Below are 21,636 nucleotides of genomic sequence, written 5' to 3'. Positions count from 1 at the left end.
TATTTTTCTTTGTTGAATATTTACTCAATAATTGATTAATCGTTTGAGCTACTGAACGTCAGAAAATGGTGAAAAATGTCAACCAGTGTCTCCTAAAGCCTAAGACGATTTTCTCAAATGTTTTGTTTAATCCACAACCCAAAGCTATTCAGTTCATTGTCATAGAGAGGAAAAAAACCCAAAAAACATTCAAATTTAAGGAGCTGGATTCAGAAAATGTTGGCCCTTTCGGGTCAAAAAAAAGAAAAATCAAACTGATTAATCGATTATATTAAAAGACAGGCAAATAATTTAATAGTTGGCAGCTGTTTGATTAATTGTTGCAGCTTCAGTACAAGGTAATTAATTGGTTTGGACAACTGGTTTAACAGGACAGCCTGGAGGTGCTTCAAAATGTGAACCATCAACTTCATAACTGTCAGAAAACTCTTCTGTGAAGGCCTTTTCACTGTGACCGAGCAGGGTGAAATGAAAGTTGATGCTCTCTGTGGCGTCTCCGTTTCCACCTGGCTCTGTCAAAATGACTTGCTAATGCTCAGCTGCATTTCTCACAGTTGACTAGTTTTGCAGTTTCGAACGCTCGTGGCCTAACCTTAATTCTGTTAGTCTACACACTAACATCTGCAGCAAGACACTGGTTTAGATCAGTCAAATTGACTGAGCAGGTATTTACTACTGGCCACAAGATTTGAATTTTCCTATCCTCACCTACATGAAGCTCACTGGCCAAGCAGGGAGATCAATGCTTCTGCAGGTGCTCTCACACACACACACACACACACACACACACACACACACACACACACACACACACACACACACACACACACACACACACACACACACACACACACACACACACACACACACTTCACTGCTGCTCAAAGGCTCCCCCATCGATGCTCCTTTTATTGAGCGGGGTATTTTAAGGTGGCCGGGAGGAGGGCGTGACAGCACCGCTCTGAGATTAAAACAATCCTCTCTTGATTTCTTCCTCACTCAACGGAAAAGCGGAAGCTGTCTGTTATCGTTTGTTTCTATTATTATTCCCCATTTACAGTTTGAGTGTCCACACAGGGCCTTAAATGAGCGGTAACAATCCGTCTTGCGTCTGCTCCTGAGAGAACTACGAGAAGCCAGGGTTTTACATTAAGGAGGGGAAACCCAAACTGTAAACTGATTTGTTGTTCACTGGCTTACGTGGTTTTATCAGATTTACCTAACAGCACAGACTTGGGGGGGGGGAAACAAGACATCAAACTTTGAGAAACTGCTTTTACTAATGGTAAAGCAATTAGAAGTTGCATTCTCAAACCCTTTGGAGTGAGATATTTTCAATCTGCCTTTACCCTACATTCATATTATCATTTGTTTGAGCTGAAACTATAATAAGCTCTATGGCTGACTTATCATTTTGTCGTTTCAAACATAATCTGAAGCTTCCAGGAACATAAAATATGAGAAAAAAAATGGACACGGGCAGCTGTAAAAATGTTTACAAATTAAGTAACAATAGAACAGTGTGAGGTTATAGAATTTTCTTACGGGATTTAGAATTTTTATTCTGTCAAATAGCATCTTTTCTATTATAAAACAGTGAAATGTATATAAACTGTCCTTCCATGCATGTGAACATGTCATAGTAGACATAACTGTAGAAAATAAAACAATATCCACATCTAAAGTGATTATATTCATTAGTTTATGTATTTTCCCCTGACATGTAATTATATTTCTCTTCAGCACAGTCAACTAAATAAAACAAAGCTGCATTTACAGGAAAATTATGTGTCACATTTTTAACAAAGCTTTGAAAGGAACAAGCACATACACATTTTTCAAAAGCTAAAACTTTGCTGATAATACAGCAGTGAAAGTATTAGATCACGTTACTTTAGAAGGGGACTACAAAGCACAGGAAAAGCTAATTCCCAACTGATTTCTGTCTGTCCCTTGTGTAGCTTTTTATATGTTTCAGGCAAATTCATGCAGCATCTGCAGGCACATCGGTGCCACTACAACGTTATTCTAGCACACACAGAGCGATCAACTGGAACCACAGCTGTCGGACGCAAAAAAGTGTGACGGCCAATAGATGACACTGTCTGCACTCTGATTCTACATTCTTATTTGGGCATATTCAGACCCAGCAGTTATTGTTCATCATGGTGATGATGGTAGTAAAGATGACTACAATCAAAAATAATGATGGCGATAATGAAGTTGAAGGTGACGACAGATTTGTTGCGCGGTTGCTCAGCAAACTATTTTCTTTCCCAGGACCCTGAAGGTCACGATACTGTAAAGCCTTTATAATGTTTGTGTTTGAGTCTGTCTAAGAAGGAAATGACTGAGGGAATGTAAAAAGAAGTGCTGACCCTGAGGTTGAAAGAGAGACACGGACAGAGAGAGGGAGGGAGAGTTTGGGAAGAAGTGAACAGGAATGGCTGAGCGCAGAGGAGAAAGGCTGAGACAGATTGAGGAAGGAAGTTCGGGAGCTCTTGGAGAGGAAAGTTGCCACGATGACGACGTGTGTGTTGGTCATTGGTGACACAGGTGGGCTCTGATGTCATAGCAGAAACCAGGGAGCAGAAATCTGTCTCACGTCCAACAATAAACACCATTTATAATGCAGATATGAATAAGCGAGTGGAGATTAGGGCCCAAACAAACCAATTATTAACTGTTAAATATGTTCTCAATTAAACATTTTTTTGTTCTGTCTAGCCTGGAAAATTGTGGGAAAAGCCCAACCTGACATATTAAAATAAAGTTTTTAAAAGCATCCGTCCAAAATCTAAATTCAAAACCAGGAAAAAAGATCAAATCCTCATATCTAAGAGACTCAAAAGAGCCAATTTCTGTCAGTTTTGACAGAAACAATTGTCAAATAAGTAATTTCAGTGTGAATTGATGTTCTGTCAGTTGATTAATCAACTGAATTAATCTCAAATCCTTTAAATGTGACCTTTACGGGCCACAAATGCATACCATCGGGTATTTGTTTTGCGTATAATCAGCATATGAGAACAAACTTAAATGGCAGACATTTAAAACAATAGCTATTTCAGGAGGTGATTCCCCAAGTGACTGACTGAGCTATCTGTGGCACGGTGTACGCATGTATACACTCACTGTATGTGTGTATTTATATATGTATACTGTATAGATGCATGCATGAATAAGCATGTGTGCATCGTTGTCTGTTAAATATATTGTGATACAAGCACAGTTGCAGATATTTTCATTTTCTTGGAAACAGTTCAGGTGCCTTCAAAGTCTGGGACTGACCAGTCTAGCATGGTGTGTGTGCGTACAAGCATGTCGACGTGTGTGTGTGTGTGTGTGTGTGTGTGTGTGTGTGTGTGTGTGTGTGTGTGTGTGTGTGTGTGTGTGTGTGTGTGTGTGTGTGTGTGTGTGTGTGTGTGTGTGTGTTGGTATTGCTGCTGGTGGAGGAGGAGGGGTGGTGGAGGTTCCTTATCTACAGGCCACAGGCAGCTTTTGAGGCTCTTATCAGCAGCCACCATATTGTACTAGCACATCCTCATGTCCAGCAGGGAGCGGAAAACTCTCCTTGCAACATGGTCCCCCTCTTCCCTCCCTCTCCCTCCCTTCTCTCCCCCCTTCTCTCCCTTTCTCTCCCACCTCTCATTTGCCAGTACCAGAACTCTGGCAACCAACTAGAGCATTGTGTCTTCTTGGCGAAGAGAGAGAGAGAGAGCGAGGGATGGGATAGACAGGACAGTGAAAGACGGAGAAAGAGAGGGAGCGAAGTGAGAGTGACATATGGGCAGGGGGGGATGGCAGAGACCATCCCTCTCCACGCTTTGAGCACGTCTTCGTTCAAAGGAGCAACTTTCCAGCAAAATACAAACATGTACGCTTTCGGCCTTTCAACCTCGTTTTGACTTCACGTCTTCATCGCTGCCGTTTATTATTTTTAATTCACTTTTATATTTAATTTTTTCAGGGATTCACCTGAGTGCCAGGAGACCTTCGAGGGGCGTCAGACAGTTCGGTTCCAATTCTGACCCCAGAAGCTGACAGACGGACGCTGACAGGAGCTGCAGTTGAGTGCGAGCAACCTGGAGGAGGAGGGAGCAGACGTCAAACACTGAGCAGATACAACATGTGCGTTCGCAGATCACTTCAACTCTGACGGATTTTGCATGACAGAGAGACAGACGAGTCGCACGGGATTTCACAATGTATCTGTGAGTATTCAAGATTATTTATCGGTTGGGGTTTTATTTCTTCACACAGCACATGGGTGGTTTTCAGCCTGTAACTGTTATTTTAAATAATAATACAGACTATGTGATAAAAGTGTCAATTGTGCCGTTTGTCATATGCTGTACATATGTGGGGACATTGATTATAATATACTTGCAATGCATATAATTGTGTTGTTAATAATAAATTATGTTGGTTTTGTAGTAAATAAAATAAACCAGAAAAATAATATTAGTAATGTATTTTGGACGACCATTTATTAACTTCACAAATTCTTAACTGAAGAATATTTCTTGAGACAGTTCACCGTTTACAGTAAATATACAATATATTGTGCATTTGGTCTAAACAATAATACAAACCAGCAACATAGTAACATGTAAGTAACATATGTGCAATAAAATAATAGCACAATGGAAAAATAATTAGATTTTAATGGCATATTTTACACCATTTTTTAAATATAATTGTTTGTGAAACAAAAAAAACATAATAAGGGGTCCTAAATTGACTTTGTTTCTGGCCTATTACAGCAAAATTAGTTATGTTTAAAAAAATGTGTGTAGTTGTTTCCATCATACGTGACGATGCAGAGCTCAGTCTTGCCGCTAAATATTTATCTGTTCCTCTATTTCTATGTAGCTTCTCTATGGAAGATTTTACTGATAATAAATATAACATTGCTGTAAAATGATATGGCTGGAAAATACCTCCAAACACCGTCCACATACATCACTGTGAAAGACGGAACTGTCCAAAATAAAGTCATGACAACTAGAAAAGACAAAACAGGAACATGTGCGATTGCAAAACCTGAGAAATTATGCTTTGCAGAGCAGAGTACAAACTGCTTCTATTTGCACTTGGTGAGGTAACAGAGCAAATTCAATTCCAGTGTTCTAGCATCCAGTAAAAGCTGCAGAATTCAGATTTTAAGCTTTCACTGAGAAAAGCTCAACAACTACTGCATTTTAGCACAAAGCTGCTGTGCTGCTTTTGTGCAAACTGACCTTTGAGCACATTTTCATATGTTATTACTGGCTAAATATACACCCAATATAGATCCTGAGTGCATTTGTTTTCTTTTTCTTTTGTTCAGCAGACCCTTTGATATCAATCCAATCTTCGACAACCTGGGACAGTTTGAATCCTAAAAAGGATTTTGACTCACATCCCCAAAATACACTCAGACAGATAGACAGACTCATTAAGAGCTTCCACTGGAGACCTATTCAAAACCCAGAATTTGCCACTCAGGATGTACTGTGAGAAAAATACAGACATCCAGTTCACGTCAAACGGCACACTGGAGACGAAAGCGCAGAAGCAGCCTTTTATTCCAGACTGCAAAACATTTGTTTAGCCGTATGTTACTAAGTGAATAAATACAGACTCACATGCACTTTACAGTTACATTTGCACAACAGCCATCAGATGTGTGAAAAATGGGTAGCAATTTTATCACGATGTGGTTTTTGGGCAGGCGTTACCGATTCTGAATCAGAGGTTTAAAGACAGAGGGTTTCATATGCTGTAGAGAGTGCTACAAAGCTTTACGAAGCCCTTTGAGGCAGCTTTGCAATTTGTGATATTGGGCTGTAAAAATAAAACTAGACCTGGATCAGAGGACAACAGATAATCTATAGTTAGATAATCTGAGAGCAACTGCTGGATTTGAGTTCAGAAAATGTACATAATATGTGAAGTAGCAAAGCCAAAATATTGCAAATTCTGCAGGGAAGCAGAACAAAGGAAGAGAAATTAAAGACTTCTAAATCCCCTTTATGGAAAAGAGTCATATACTTGGCTAAGGAGAGGTTTAAAGGGTTCTGCATGAGTAGCTGCAGGTGGTGGACATGAACACATTACTGACTTTCAAACTCATATAAAACCATCACAGGGACCAGACGCACACGCTGGGCAGCTGAGAGGAACAAGAGCTTGACAGTGACAGAGCTTCCTCCAGAGACTTCCTCACTATGATGGAGAAGCTGAACCCCACAGGCCCACCTGCCTCACCTCACGACCTACCTCGCCCATCTTCCTCCTCTTCCTCTGCGTCTTCACCATCCTGTGCTTCCGTGGAGCAGCACAGTCCCCTCCAGAGCCAGAGTTTAGCATCCTCGCATGCTATCAGCAGCCCACGTCCTCCTAACAAGTCAGGGTACAGGAGACACACGGACGTCCCCACGGCCGGCTCGATTCAGTCCCCCATCACCCCGACGACTGCACCGACCAATCACCAGGCGGACACAGCTGCTGCACCTGAGCTCGTCGTCATGGAGATGGAGGAGAAGGAAGAGGAAACACGAAGGAGGCCCAAGAGCACCACCGCCCCTGCTGCTTCAACCAACGGGTCTCCAACTCTTTCCTCTCCACCTCCGCTGCTCCCTGCACCAGCCAAGACGTCCCCATGCCCTCTGGCCCCTCCGGCCTCCACCACAACCTTCCGTTCATCCGCATCATCCTCTCCTCTTCCTCCCCACATCCCAGTAATCAGCCTGGGCCACAGCAAGCCCCCTCTCCCACTGCCGAACACTCCTCTGACTGCCCTCCACCCGATTCCTAACCTCCTACACGGACCTCATGGGGACATTCGCCGCAGCCAGCTGACCTGCCTACCTGTGGTCGGTCCTGGAGCTTCTGGAGCTTCTGGAGGCCCCTCAGCTGCCTCTCCCGGGCCCCTCCTGACCCAACAGTACCTGCCTGCTCACCCCTTCTTCACAAGGTAAGATCAGGCTGATGTGAATTCATCCATAAGCACCGTGATATGCAACTTCTTTTGCCTTATGACCTCTTAAAATTAGGCGCTTCTTTCTTCTGAGTCTGTTTCATGAGTAGACAAGATTACTAATCTAGCAGGAAATTCTTGTACTAGATAATGCTCTGGAAAAATAAAATGACATAAGAGAAGAAATGCAGTGCTTAGTAGAAAAGCAATAAGATATAAGTATGACGTCTAATTGAAATAAAATATGCAAGCTAAAGCAAGACTAGAGTAGAATAGCAATATTTACTGAATAAAAAACAAAAAGCTGATTAATTCATGAGAAAATATCAGCAAAAAAAATCTATACAATAGCATCTGCAGACAGTACTGACCCACCAACTGCTCTAAATAATGTTTTTGATGGAAAATCTGCTTCATTGCAGCCATGTGCATGTAAGGAAAATCTAATAGCTACAACTCTTAATGTAGTGTCATTCAGTATACAGTTATGAAGCAAATATACCACAGAGTCTGTCACCTGGCCTGCAAGCAGATGTGGACAACCAAGCGATAAAATCTACTATGATACAGTTTCCTAAGATGTTATTCGTGATGCCTCTTCGTGGGTAACAATGCCAAGTTTCTGTTTCATATGAAACCTCAACTGCTGGGATTTCATGACTTCCCATCATGATTAATAGCGGCTGCACAGCACTGTTATGTGAAAATGACAGCAGGATGCGTGCTGGTAAAAAGGGACCTCACATTTCTCACGCTAAATTTACTCAACAGAACATTTGGTTACTGAACACGAGTTGAATCAAGTTTTTTGTGCGCATTTAGTGCCAACAAAACCTGAAGGTATCGCTTTTGAAACTATACATTTAGTTTTAATTACGGCTAAATTTAGTCATTAAACTGACAAAAGCCGACAAAACAGAACTCTTAAAGTTCTTTCTGTGCTCGAGGAATTGGCAACTCTTAGCTGAGTCTCATGAAGAAAGGCATTCATTTGCGGTCTTTAATCAAAGCCCTCCTACTGTTCATCTATTCTCTACTCCAAAAAGGATTTTCCACACAGTTTCTCGCAGTGTAACAGAAGAGCACCCTCTGTGTAAAAAGTGGGACTTTTTTCACAGTGGATACATCTATGGCGTACCCATCTGTCATGGCGGTCTGGGAATAAGACTCTCTCCCCTCTTCCCTCTGGTTTGTTTGTAGCAGGAAGCATTGATCTATTTCATCCCCCTGAAGTAGAATCAACGAGCAACCAGGCTTAATGAGACTGAGCTGAATCTCTGCATGCACACTCAGTCAACGCCACTATTATAATCACAACTCCATTAATGGCTTTTACCATCTTCCTGTTCACTCACAAGAGCATCATTTACGAGAAAAGATACCGTAGCAACCGAATATGTCTGTAAATGTTTTGTTCTTTTATTTTACCTTGAGTTGCATTTTATCATCTATGTTGAGAGTGTGGTTAAAAAAAATTGTTTTCTTCTGTGTTTTTATCTCTAGTTCTTACCTGAGTCCTTCAGGGGGAAGCTATGGTGTCATCAACAACAGCCGGATCAAGAGGAGACCCTCGTCACACTTTGAGATGGAGATCAATGATTGTGAGTTTCTGTGCAACAAAACCAAAAAAAAAAAAAAAAAGTAAAAATCACACCAGTAAAAACATAGCTACAGTTCCTGTTTGCATATTTCAAATTGTGTTGGAGAAATTGCTGCAAATTGAATTATTTAAGGGATACATTTGGAGATTTTCTGTATTTGTCTTACTGCCAACACAACCTGTGAAAAAACCTACTTCAACAACGTGTTAATCCATCCCTCAGTGCTTTTCTGTTTCTACACCATCTGGGGCTTCCAGCTCAAAGCCGAGGCTGCTTCTGCTGAAGAAGTAAATAATTTAAAACAGATCACAATTATTTTTATTGTAAAAAGTGTAAATATTACACTAACACAACTCTGCACTGTAATTTTTTAAGCAATGTTTTAAAATGGAAGAAAAACATGCATTCATTGGGGATCTATTTTCAGTAACGGTCAGAAAAACATTCATTTCTGGCTATAGGCTGTATTTGTGGAATCGGCTGTATATTAAGATAAAACTACAAAAAGAAACTAAACAAACCACAGCATCCATGTTTATGGAAATAACAGAACCCAATGCAGTGTGAGAGTGATATGATAAAGACCTATTTCATGGAGAAATCAGGTTTTGGCTACTCCTTACTGCTGAAGGACCAAATCATTGTTGGTTTGGGTCTAACTATGCATAGACTTGCTTGATAAGGTCTTGTGCATTTACCCAGTGTTTCTGTACGTCTAGCAGGCCCTCCTCAGAAACTCGCCCGTCGTGTCTTCACCAACAGTCGAGAGCGCTGGCGACAGCAGAACGTGAACGGGGCATTCTCCGAGCTCAGAAAACTGATCCCCACACACCCACCTGACAAGAAACTCAGCAAGAATGAAATCCTCCGTCTGGCTGTGAAGTACATCAACTTCCTGGTCACTCTGCTCAACGACCAGGACCAGGACAAGGGCAGGGACTCAGCAGAAGAGGACGCTGAGGAGGACAGCACTGCAGCTAGGTTGGACAGCAACAAATTAAAGCCTCTCTTCCAGCGCGACACTCCACCTCCAGCCCACTCTGCACTGCCGGTATCAGCCCGTCCCGCCATGGCTTCAGCCCACAGAGACAGAGACTCGACCGACTCGGTCATCGCCCTGGCTAATTCCCCTGCAACGTCCAGTTGCTATGGAGACACGGACAGCGAGGAAAGCTTTGGAACTAAGACCGCTTTGGTGACCCATGGCATTCTGGGAAAGGTCAAGGGTCAGATAAGGATGGTGGCAGCCACAAATGATGAGCGGTGACACCAAAATGCGGCACACAAAGAGGTGTGCAGCCGCTGGAAGTTTAAATGTCACACCGATGTACAGGATCCACAAGTGTTGGAGGAGCCAGTGAGGTTTTCTCCTCAATCACCCACAGCTCCAAGACCAAGTCCAAAGTAGTGTGAATAAGTAAGACATGGATTTTTGGTGGTATTTTGCAGTTTTGACAGTCCCTGTGTCATTTCCAGTAATATGAAAGCACTGAGTGTGAGGTTGTGTCTTTTATTAAAACACCAAACTGTGCTGTGGGGCAGACTGAGGCATGAAACTTTACAGAACATGCAAACCAATTTGTTTGCCTTTTACATCAAAATGAGCTGAAAAGGATCATTTATTAAACATTATACATTGATGGACAAGAAGAAACATTTTTAGATAATCTCAGAATGGATTTTTGGAGCTTCAAACTGTTTCTGTGTCAATAAAATTCTAATAATCCATGAAATTTCAAATCTCCAATTTGTCCTCTTTCGATAATTTAAAAGTCTGCTACTTTGTTCCAGTCTTAATTATCTATGAAGTTTACGTGTTAATAATCAGCATTGCCTCAGTACAGTTACGGTGACTTAAGAGTGCCACATACTTTACTGTGCCTGCAGACAAATACAAGGCATGAATTCTTGATTTGAAGTTGCCGTTTTCAATGTCCCTGCTGTCCTTTTTTGTCAGTGAAGCAGGGCCTATGGTTCCACCCTGACATTGTGACACACTTGTACCAGACAGAAATAAAGTGTGTTTTAGTTTGCTGTTCCTTATTTAACATCCTCTTACTGCGCTCCAAAGACTGCTCTTTGTCAGCATGATTTCTCAACACATCCAAATGTTTTTCTGCTCAGTTTATGGAGCATTTACAAATCCTGAAAGTTTTCAGTAAGTTTAGTGAGGAGATCACATTAAACAGGTGACAAATTAGAAAATGCTAAATTATTGATCTTGGATTATCATAGTTGCAAATGCACCTCTTTTAAATTAATTTTGAACAATGATGTGCACATAAATCATGTGAGCATAAGTTCACAGCTCACCATAACAAACCTGTCAACACACATTCTATGGGCTGAATAGTCAAAACGCAGCAGCATGTTTGTTTGTGCTTTTCACCAGAATGACAGATTGATAATGGTGCTTTTAACAAGGAAGCCATAAAAAAAAAAACAAATGTTGTGAGTGATGTGACACCAAGAAGCCGGATGTAAGTGCTCACTGACATTTAGTGAAAAATCCCGACAATGGAAAACAAAGCTGTTCCCCTCATCATTATTCCATGAAGTAGTGGAAAAACTAATTTAGGAAGAAGTGAATCCAAGTCCGTTTCAACTAGGTTTGAGGAATTCAAAGTGCTTTCCACATGACTGACCAGAGTGATAATAAAATGCACAGCTGGAGACCACAAACAACCAAGAAACAAAAATTAGGATGAATTGATATAAAACTAGTAACATTGTATATGTTTTTGCACAATGTGGTTACGTAAAGACCAACCATAAAGAGCAAGAAAAAGGGATTATGTGACAACAACAAATGTAGGTGTGCGGTTGAGTTTGAGGAAGATCAGGGTGGATGTGGTTGAAGACGGGATTTAGCACGGTGGAGGAAAGTGAAAAGATTGTGGGGTGGGGATAAGTAGCAGCTGTTGCAGTGGTGCTGGTGTCGCTCTGCGTGCATGCTCGGCTCTATCAAGTGGCCAGGAAGCGCCTACAGTTAGTGCTGTCTCATTGATGGCCAACGAGTTTCCTGGAGGACGGGTGGTGGTGGTGCATGTATGCGTGTTTGATGGGTGTTGGGGGTAGCAACCGCTGTGAGGAAGAAGGTAGAGAGGGGGGGGAAAGAGTAAACAGCCACCAGGATGCTCTGGGAACCTCTACACACCCGGTTTCGGGATCGCACAACAGGAAGAGCTGCTTTCACAACACTGCTATGGCCGCCTGTGCCGTGCCAAGCTGGTCTGCTCCCTCACTGCTCCACTCTGAAACCACAGAGGGGATTAGACACCGAGGCAGGGGGTCACACGTGTTGTAGGAGTAATGTGGTGTTGTGTTTTTTTTTTTTAGAGAACACAATTGATTTGTTATTTTACAATATTTCAGCTCAATTCAGTTATAGTGCTAATTAACATCTAAATTCAGAATGAACTTGCAAAGTTATAGAAAGAAACCCAACAAATCTGAACATTTCCTTCTACGCAGGCTGTTTGGTGACAATGGAAGGTAAAAACAACCTTTAGTAGGAAGAAACATCCAACAGAACCAGGTTCAGGGAGGGCAGTTATCTGAGAGAAAAGGGAAGAGAGAACAGGATAGCACACAGAAAACACACTAGTAATGTGTAATCTGCAGGTCAAGAATTATTTTTCCAGCAGACAGCTTCCTTGTGCAACAAATGTAATTCGTAAAACTGAAAAGTGCTGTACTCCACTTAGGTGAGTGAGCTTTAGTTTTGTGCTCTTGCAAAGGCTTGTTTACTGTTGGAGCTTATTCTGACTTTTAACGCAACTGAGGCCTTGAACAAAATGAGTTACCCCTGCTTTTCCTTCAGCTTCCCATTTAGTCACCTAAACTCACAATTTGGTTTATCTTATCACAAATATTACACCGATGTGCAACATATTTATGAAAATGAAACCCTTTAACGGTGATTTAACGCAACAGGGGTGTTAACCTTCTTTCCTCCTGATACTAGAGGCCAAGCAGGGTGATGCTGGCCAGCCTGGCACTCTTAGATAATACTGCTGCCTCCACCCCACCTCCTCCAACCCTCTGCCGAGCTCCTCTTGCCACCAGAGTCACACCCACTTACACAGAGAAATACCAGCAGCTCTACTGTATTTCAGCTGCCAAATACAGACTAATGCTCAAAGGTCTGCGTCCGAAAGCAGCGATAGCTTGTTGACCATGAGGACACAGCAAAAGAAAAAAGTATAAAAGTGAAAAAGATAATAAAATCATCATTATGTCAAAATGCTTTACTTGTACAAGCACTTGTTAAATTGCTACAACACTCAACACACCAAGATGCAGTGATTTTGTAATGAATATGATTTAATAAGGCTTTAGAGATTACAGTATTAGGAGAAAAAGTTAAATGATCGATGAACTGCATATATACAACACCTTATGTTAAGTGACGAAGAGAATTAATAATAAATCATTAGTTAAAAAAAACAATCGCAATATATTCTTTTTGTACAGAATTTGACATGCAAATGCAAATAGCACAAGGCATTTAAATATGTGAAATTTGCTCAGCTTAGCAAATTTTAGTTTATTTGGTTAAAATGTGGAAATGTATTTTTGTAAATATTGCTAGTCCAAACCCAATATCAACATATTTTGTGTGGGTGATAGTAATCATTTCAAAAAAGCCACACTCATTCATGTTTATTAACTGTTCAAAGAAACATGCAAACCGTGGGAGGAAACAAATTATTCAAAAAGAAAACAGAGTGTGACCACCGAGATTTGGAAGTGTTTGCCATCGTTTTTAAATGGCATATTCAGACAGCAGGAATTCACAAGAAATGTGTTTTTACATTTGTTATGCTTTTTTAAATACAAGCTCTGTTCAGTCCCTCATTCAGTTTTCAAAACTTTCTCACCCTGTTTTACCGCTGCATCAACACTGTTGTTCAATGCTCTCTCAACACTCCTTGCAGCTTCACTTGTCTTTTCTGTCGTGTCTTTGTTGCCGAATTTTCGTCTGCCCACCTCAGTTACTGCAGATCCGGCCGCTGCCCCGACAGCTCCGCCAATCACTCCACCCAAAAACACACCAAGCACCAGACCCAGCAGTGCACCCCCGATCACCACCTTGGGCACCTGTTTAGCAGTCGTCCCAATTTTCTCCCACACTGAACTCTCAGCGACCATTGTGACCCCGGCTTTTGCCCCAGAGCCCACTTTTCCCCACACCGGACTCTGTGCCACCTTCTTTGCACCAGCACCAATTCCAGCTCCAACTTTCACTGAATTTTGTGCCATCAGTTTAGCTCCGGTTTTGGCCCCAGAACCCACTTTTCCCCACATAGGACTCCGCGCCAAATTCTTTGCCCCGGCTCCAATCCCCACTCCAGCACGCTTGGAACCGTCTGCCACTAGCTTGGCCCCAGATTTGGCCCCTGAGCCAACCTTTTCCCACATTGGACTCGCTGCCGCTGCTTTTACACCAGATCCTACCCAGGCAGAACCGTCCACCACTACCTTCGGGACTCTATCTCCGACTGCTTTTGAGACTTGTCCTGCAGTGGCTCCCACCTTCCCCCACACAGAACTATCAACCACCATCTTCTGCACATTTTGAGCACCACTGCCCACTTGTCCCCACACTGGACTATTCTTCATCTTCTTCGCTCCCTCTCCAACCCACACTGAGCCATCTGCCAACAGCTTGGGTAACATCTTCGCACTAGACCCCATTTTCTCCATTACGGACTGAAGAAGTGAAGGGGACATGCTGGAAAGTGTAATAGGAGGAAGGCTCTCGATATTCATGGTTTTTACACTCATCTCTGCCTCATCCCTTGTTTTCTCAATCTCGTCCTCTCTCACTTCCTCTTCTGCGTTGGCCACAGGCTGCATATGGGAATAGAGCACCCGCCTTTCAGAGCTGAGCTGTCCAACATCTGCCCTCTCTTGCTCCACCTTTATGCCTCTTCTCTCCCTTGCTAGCTCTACCTGTTTCTGCCTCACTCTGTTCTCTGCCTCCTGAAAAGCAGGAGAAGAATAACTCTGTCCTCCAGCTTCCTTTACTGTCCGCTCCACCTTCTCTAGCAGCTCGGCCACATTCCTCCTCTCCCTCACGCCGCCTCCAGTCTCCATCACATGAAACCTGTCCCCACATTTCTCCACAAGCTTTAACAAATCCCCCCGCTGACTGGCAATGTACGTCTCCACATCGTCGTTTCCCGCCTTCCCGCTTTCCTTCAGTCGGTCTGCATAAGTAAAGAGGAGCATAGTATATTTCTGGACTGCTTCGGGGCCAAAAACTGTCTCCAGGGCTCTGAGTGCCTGCAGCTCGGTCTTTGCAGGCTGGTCTACAGGGACACACATGAGGAAGGCGTGTGGGCCGGGACTGGACAAAGCAACGCAGGAGGAGATCTGAGCTCGCACCTCGTCTGGAGTGCATTCTGAATTGAACCAGTCCGGGGTATCCACTACTGCCACCTGCAGGTGAAAGAGGAGACACATAGTCAATCAAGTCTGGCAGGTTGTATTGTTTTATGACAGAAAACAAAAAGAAGGCATGAACAAGTCCTGGTAATGGAATGTACAGGAATGAGTGAAAGAAAATGCGTGTAATGTCCTAATAACTTTTCAAACACTTACCCTTCTTCCTTCAACCAGCGCCTTCTTTTTCTCGCACTCCTGAGTGATCGCTGTGAGGCTGTCTGGACATGACTCAAAGTCCTTCTGCCCTAGTATGGTGTTGCCAGCTGCACTCTTCCCCGATCCAGATCGCCCAAGCAACACCAGACGAAGCTCCGGAAAAGAGGAGGAGGAGGAGGAGTAAGATGAGGAGTACGACGGGGATGAGGTGGGTGAGGAGAACACAGAAGGAGAGGCAGTAAAGGTTGGAGATGAAGGGGTGGCGGAGGAGGAGGAGGAGAAGACTGATGAATGAGGAGAAGTAGGAGATGTCTCAGGTGATCGCTCTTCAAAGCTGTTGATTCTGTGATGAACTAGAAAAACCATCAAGAGTTAATGTATAGAACATTTAAATACTTTAAAATACCTTATATCATCAGAGTAAATTGTTGATACTGACATCATACGAGACAGTGAAGTCCTGTGACTTACAAGTAGAGATCTTTTTCGGAGTCGATTTAACCTCATGAATTTGTGAGAGTATAGCTCCCTCTACAGAGAAAACAATAAGTAAGATCTCATCTTTTTTTTTTTTTTTTTAACTCTAATGCAAAACAAATCTGGGTACAAAAAGGGATGAAGGACCTAGTTATACATTGGCATTTACCTGCATTCAGTCTGAAACTGGGCGTCCTGTTTGCCTGCCTGACATCCTGCGACCCCGAGTACAACTGCTGCTCTGGTGCTGGAGTTGAATGAAGCCCATTAGAGACCTGGCTCACATTCACTCTCTTCTCCATTTCTTCTCTTTCTTCTCTTCTCCTCTGAATTTCTTCTCTTCTCCTCTCCATTTCTTCTCTTTCTTCTCTTCTCCTCTCCATTTCTTGTCTTCTTCTCTCCATTTCTTCTCTTTCTTCTCTTCTCTCCATTTCTTCTCTTTCTTGTCTTCTTCTCTCCATTTCTTCTCTTCTCTCCATTTCTTCTCTTTCTTGTCTTCTTCTCTCCATTTCTTCTCTTTCTTCTCTTCTCCTCTCCATTTCTTCTCTTCTTCTCTTGCTCTCCAAGTAGCTGATGTGCTCCTCTTCTCTATCGAGCATTTCTGTGTTTGGGATGCTTGTAGATAAGAAAGTCTTTCTCTTTTCTTCTTTTTGAGCTTGGTAACTTTCCATAAGTTCTCTTTTTCGGTCTTTCACCCGTTTTTCCAGGTCTCTCTCCTGGGTTGTTTTCATGTAGTACACCCCATTTTTCTGCACCATGTTGTCTACCTGTTACACAGACAAACAACAATGATTTTACCAGCAAAAATTTGACAATGCAATTGGAAATGTGACTGTGGGTGCTTTTTCTGAAATTAACCCAATTTGTGAGATGAATTCTTTGACGTCAGTCAAAGTGATAGTGCAATTCAGGTGCTCATTAATACGTAAACCAGTCCTGACCGCAGCTGGGTGTGAGGTTATGATTGTGAAATAGGGTGGTGCTGGGAAAAATAGCATGAATGCTCAGCAGCCATCGCAGAGGACACAAACAGCTCCAACGCAAGTAAAATGAACAAAACTTCATTTTTCATTTAGAAAATGTTAAGTCTGAAACTAAAATCATAAAGTATAAATCAAAACTGACTCAACTGTAGGATCTATCGACAAGCATGCCAAAAAGTGTGAGAGAAATCTGCATTGTTACCTTGCTAAGCAGTTCCTGGACCTGCTCCCTATCCTGCCGCTGACGATTATTGATGACGTGGTACCTTCCCCCACAACACTCGATCATCTGCCTCAGGCCAGGGTGTTCTTTTTGCAGGTATTCCTGTGGGAAAACAAAGTGGCTTGAGCGAATTTAGACATGCAGCAGTCTGCCAGGCTCCTGGTTTTATAACTTTACCCAACTTGTCCAAATTCGATTCAGTGAAAGGGGAGGAAATACTACAACAACATCCAATAGAGGTGGAAAGTAGGAGAGGCAATCATGCACAAAAACTTTAGTTTTCCAAAGTAAACACCAAATTCATTGTGTCATACCAGCACATATCCATATGTATATTCATTATGTCACGTGTACATATGACCGATGTACATAGTCCTTATATATATATATATATATATATATATATATATCATATATGTCCTATTATACATTTGTATTTCTTGTCGTTTCCTTCGTCCTTATTTGTAACTAACTGCTGTAACATGTAAACTCCCCAGTGAGGGATTAAGAAAGTTTATCTTAGCTTACATACTACGAGATGACTTGACACAGGGGGTAGATGTTCATCTGTAATACCTCCACTGTTCTTCCCATCAGGTAGTCCCCGCAGGTCAGCAAGACCAGAGTGTGATCCAGTACCTCTTCACCAAACACCTCCGCCAACACTGCAGGGACACGTCCCTCCATCTGGAAACGAAAGGGGAGAAGGAAAAGGATACTAGGAATTGAACTGATAAATTCTCTGTGAAGCTATGTTTGATATGCAAATGTGTTAAAAAAAATCTTCATATTGTATACTAGCTTCATTTTCTTCATTGCAATTTGTTTGATCAAAGCTTTTCAACATTAGAAAACTGTCAATGGATTGCACAAGTTAAAACAAAGCACAGCTGGGGGGGGACGTAGACTAACCTCTGTGAACTGGCTAACAGGTACTAGCAGTAGAATAGCGTGTGGACCTGGAGCTATGAGAGTCACTGCCCGCTCTGTCTCCTTCTTGACGTTGTCCTCCATCTTGCCACCGTTCCAGTACCATCTTGGTGCCTCCACCAGGGTCACATTCTTGCCCTCAGAGAAGCCCTGTCGCAGCTGGCAGCTCCTAGCAGCACTGGGGCTGACGGCGGACAGCTGGCCCAGGATAGTGTCTGCTGAGGACGTCTTTCCACATCCGATGTTCCCCAAAAGAATCAACCTCAGGTCTGGGGGTGAGGACCCATAGTAGCTCTCTCCGTAGTGTTCACTCATAGCTGGCATGAGAGAGGAGAAGAGGATGGGGTCAGATGTGTTTAATTAGTATGACTCAGGCTCAAATATTAAAATATTACTGGTGCTATTTGGTAGGGAACTACACAAACGAATCAAAACTGAGGTGGCATTCTTATACATGTGGTTTTAGCCACAAATACGACTTAAACCAATGAACCAATGAAACTGGAAAAGCAGATCACTTTACTACTTGGACAAACCTTTACTTGGTAGATTTAAGTTTTTATTTAATTAATTATTTTAAGCATTATTAAATTCTCTAATTACATAATAATGAAATAATTCCAACAACATCTACTATAAAGGCAACTTGTAAAACGTCACACAGAATTTGTGATGACTTTTCCTCTTTGTTCCAATTGCATTAGTGTTCTTTTACTGCTGGACAGGGAATACTTTGCTCCGTGGTCAATCTTTCCCACTGTGCATGAATTAGCAACAACTTTGGTAACTGATAATGGTTGTGCTTTCACTTGTTCAAGTTTTTAGGTCACTGGAACCTTTCCTCGGTTTTTAACCACATCTCTTTTTTCCTCAGTGTACTTGATACGCCACACCTTGCCAGTCCTGTCTAACTACATTCTGCCTCTTCTGTTATATTTACTGATATGCAAACAGTTGCTAAACATCCACCTACAAAAGTACACAAAAATAAAGTCTGAACATACGGCATTGGAAGTACAGTTTCACATACCAGTTCAGCATCTGAAGATGATAAGCACGCAAGCTGATGAAAAAAACCTTAGACATAAACTATGACCGAACAGTTTGTGTTTACTCAAAACTGCCACAACACTGAAACCATTTCTCCAGACACCACACTACATAACACCAGCTGAATCCTTAAAACATCAACAGTAATATGGCCAAGAAACTTAGCATGATCACCTTAAATTAACAATTAGCTGCTACAAATATTACTGTGATAATAAGATACTGCATCTACGTAGAGTCTTGTAAACAGAGGCATTATTGAAACAGTAAGAAAAAGTACTTACTTAAATGTTTGAGGTCTTTGAAGCTGCATTCATGTAATGTCTCTGAATTGTGTCTCTGATCCAGACAATGTCAGTGCATGTCGGTTCCCAGTCGACTGCTACGAAGCTGCCGGCTCAGGTGAGGTTGGCGGTGTGAGGGAGGTGGCCAAGTTACCACGCCCAGCTTTAAATACACGCACACACACACTGTATTTTTTGTTCACAACAGGTTTTTTTTGTTGTCTGTGGGTTGCTTAGCATTCCACGATGGGGCGGAGGAGGTATAATCAGGATGCATGTGAATCATTCTGACTTAGTTTTATCTGACACACCCATGAAGTGTCAGAACTCATTGATGTCTGTCAAAGAAGCTGTCCTTCAGACTTTATCGTTGCTAAGGATTGTAGCCGTTTAACTGTGCTGAAATATTTTGTTGTCATGCAGAGTCAGGTGTGAAGGTTTTTAAACAGACCAACATGACAACTTTACAAGACAGAATAAATCAAAGATGAACGTCACTTTACTCGTGACTCCTTCGGATAGGAATTCTTGTCATAGTACTTTGCACTTTTTTGACAAACTATATAAAAACCTTGAAGCATCATCCATCAGTTCTTCAGATCCTTTTATACAATCACAGCTAGTAAATGCATTGATTATTGAAGCAATTCCAGATAAATAAATGTCCTAAAACAACACTTCATAAATAAAATCTAAAATGCAGAAATGAGGTCAAATGTAGTTGAAATTATTCTCCCAGCTTATAATTACCTCAATGGAAACAAATTGCCATTTTGCTGTGAAAGCACATGGAATAAGTTCAGTCACAAACTACGTGGACATCTTTAACATGTTAAATCATGCATGAAATGAGTGGCTTCTGTGCCACAACAAATATTTGTTGTCTAAGCTCCTTTGATTTTTTCCAGAACTTTTGAATCAGTCTTAAGTAAACATGTAATGTTATATAATGTGCAAACACTATATCAAAGCATAAATATAAGGGTTGTATTAATGAGCTGTCTGCACCAAAACCTTTCGATGGCTAAGCCCCACCGTGAACAAACCAAACACTGCTGAGGTTTTCCATTGACACATGATGTCTGACTTTCTGTTCAAATTCACAAAAATGGTTACTGAATGTTCAAAAATATAGTTTAATTAAATAACTAATGTGAATCAAAAAGCAACCTATTAAACAAAAAATATATTTACAAAAATAAATAGTGCAAAGTACAAATAATGCCTTACAACAAAATAAATCTGATTATACTTCCCATGTTTAAACTGTTTTTTTTTTTTTTTTTTGTCATATCATTGCCATATACAGCCAGTGGGGTCTTCTGTCTTCAGTCACAGTCCAGGCATCACATAAGCAATGTTTTCCAGAGTAGAGCCCTTAATAATTAGAATGAACACATATGATTCCTCTCAACAAATCACACACCAGCACTAGTTGTTTCGCTCGTGTGAATGAATGCGCACTGAACAGCGTGTGAAGTATGTGGTGTGTCTGCACTATTGAGTTGCTGCATCGCTCACCAGTGTGTGTCGTGTGCAGCTCTTCAGCTCGGGTATCTGTGTGGTGAGGCAGATTAGTGGAGCCAGAGCACACAGCAGCGAGTCCAAGAGGAGAGAGAAGCCACTTGACATACACACCATTTTCTGTAGAGACACGGAGACCTGAATGACCCTTAATGCAGCAAATATGGGGCCAACTCTCCAGAGGCCAGCTGAGCCACACTCTTCCTGATCCTACAGCCTGTCTGTTGTCAAATTAAGACAGCAGGTATATTTCAGGAGTCATAAGTAAACTAATGTTTTAGTGCATTTTGGTACTATACAATACTTACATTATTTCAACCCTATCTTGCTCACACTGTATCTTTGTACTCAATGATCCACTTGGCTCTCTGGTGTTAAATTAGTTTGTTTAATCCTGGCTATGGGGTGCAGTGAGCTTCTGCATTCACTCATTCACACTTTTTGCATTTTTTTTCCCACAAGCACACTGACATTTGCTCTGCAACAGTGTCAGAAGGCAAGTTCATGATCAAATGGAAAGCAACACAGAGCAAAAAGACGAACATGTAATAGCTTTTATAAAGCAATACGGAGCAGTCACAAATTCATTCCTGTTTTGAACGTTTGGTCAAGCACAAAAACAAGCTTCAGAGTGATTCATGCACAAATCCAGTTTTTTTGAAAACTGCAGGGAGTTTGTAGCCTAGCCGCGCTAGACAACCCACGGCAACGAATTTAATTCTCTGCCAGGGTGGGTCTAGTTACCCTCCATAAGGCTCGAGGCTGGATTCTCCTAAAACTGGCCGGACCAATCACCATGAAGTGTAGAGTCAGAAGGCGGGCGTAACGAAGTGACGACAGAGGCGTGACGATTCTGACAGAAACAACCAGTGCACAATAAACAGTTATCTTTCTACTCGACTTTGGCCACAGCCCTTAAAGATTTGAAGCTAAAATTCAACTTGAAAGGTAAACAAAGGACGGCACTTAAGTGTTTCATTGAGAAGAAAGA

The 21,636-nt window shown here is 41.9% G+C and overlaps 2 protein-coding genes across 3 annotated transcripts; one reads left to right on the top strand and one right to left on the bottom strand.

Moving 5' to 3' along the window:
* Nucleotides 1–3,537: 3,537 nt before the first annotated feature.
* On the top strand, nucleotides 3,538–10,608 carry lyl1 (LYL1 basic helix-loop-helix family member). Of its 2 annotated transcripts, none has more exons than XM_022190613.2 (5): nucleotides 3,538–3,877; nucleotides 3,971–4,214; nucleotides 6,134–6,961; nucleotides 8,468–8,565; nucleotides 9,285–10,608. In XM_022190613.2, the coding sequence occupies exons 3-5, from the start codon at nucleotides 6,213–6,215 to the stop codon at nucleotides 9,830–9,832; spliced, it is 1,395 nt and encodes a 464-aa protein (XP_022046305.1). In that variant the 5' UTR covers nucleotides 3,538–3,877; nucleotides 3,971–4,214; nucleotides 6,134–6,212; the 3' UTR covers nucleotides 9,833–10,608. The 2 variants fall into 2 exon arrangements, with proteins under 2 accessions (XP_022046305.1, XP_022046306.1); XM_022190614.2 differs by having other exon boundaries at nucleotides 3,539–3,877; nucleotides 9,288–10,608.
* Nucleotides 10,609–13,300: 2,692 nt separating this feature from the next.
* On the bottom strand, nucleotides 13,301–19,742 carry LOC110948870 (uncharacterized). Its single transcript, XM_051945799.1, has 7 exons — nucleotides 19,122–19,742; nucleotides 17,770–18,104; nucleotides 17,434–17,544; nucleotides 16,837–16,959; nucleotides 15,821–16,418; nucleotides 15,175–15,527; nucleotides 13,301–15,012 (listed from the first exon to the last, which is right to left on the bottom strand). Exons 2-7 carry the CDS (start codon nucleotides 18,100–18,102, stop codon nucleotides 13,423–13,425), a joined length of 3,108 nt encoding a protein of 1,035 aa, XP_051801759.1. The 5' UTR covers nucleotides 18,103–18,104; nucleotides 19,122–19,742; the 3' UTR covers nucleotides 13,301–13,422.
* Between the last annotated feature and the right edge of the window lie 1,894 nt (nucleotides 19,743–21,636).

The sequence above is a fragment of the Acanthochromis polyacanthus genome, chromosome 3 (assembly GCF_021347895.1).
Source record: "Acanthochromis polyacanthus isolate Apoly-LR-REF ecotype Palm Island chromosome 3, KAUST_Apoly_ChrSc, whole genome shotgun sequence".
Classification (NCBI taxonomy): Eukaryota; Metazoa; Chordata; class Actinopteri; family Pomacentridae; genus Acanthochromis; species Acanthochromis polyacanthus.
This window is presented reverse-complemented; position numbering and strand designations above follow the sequence as displayed.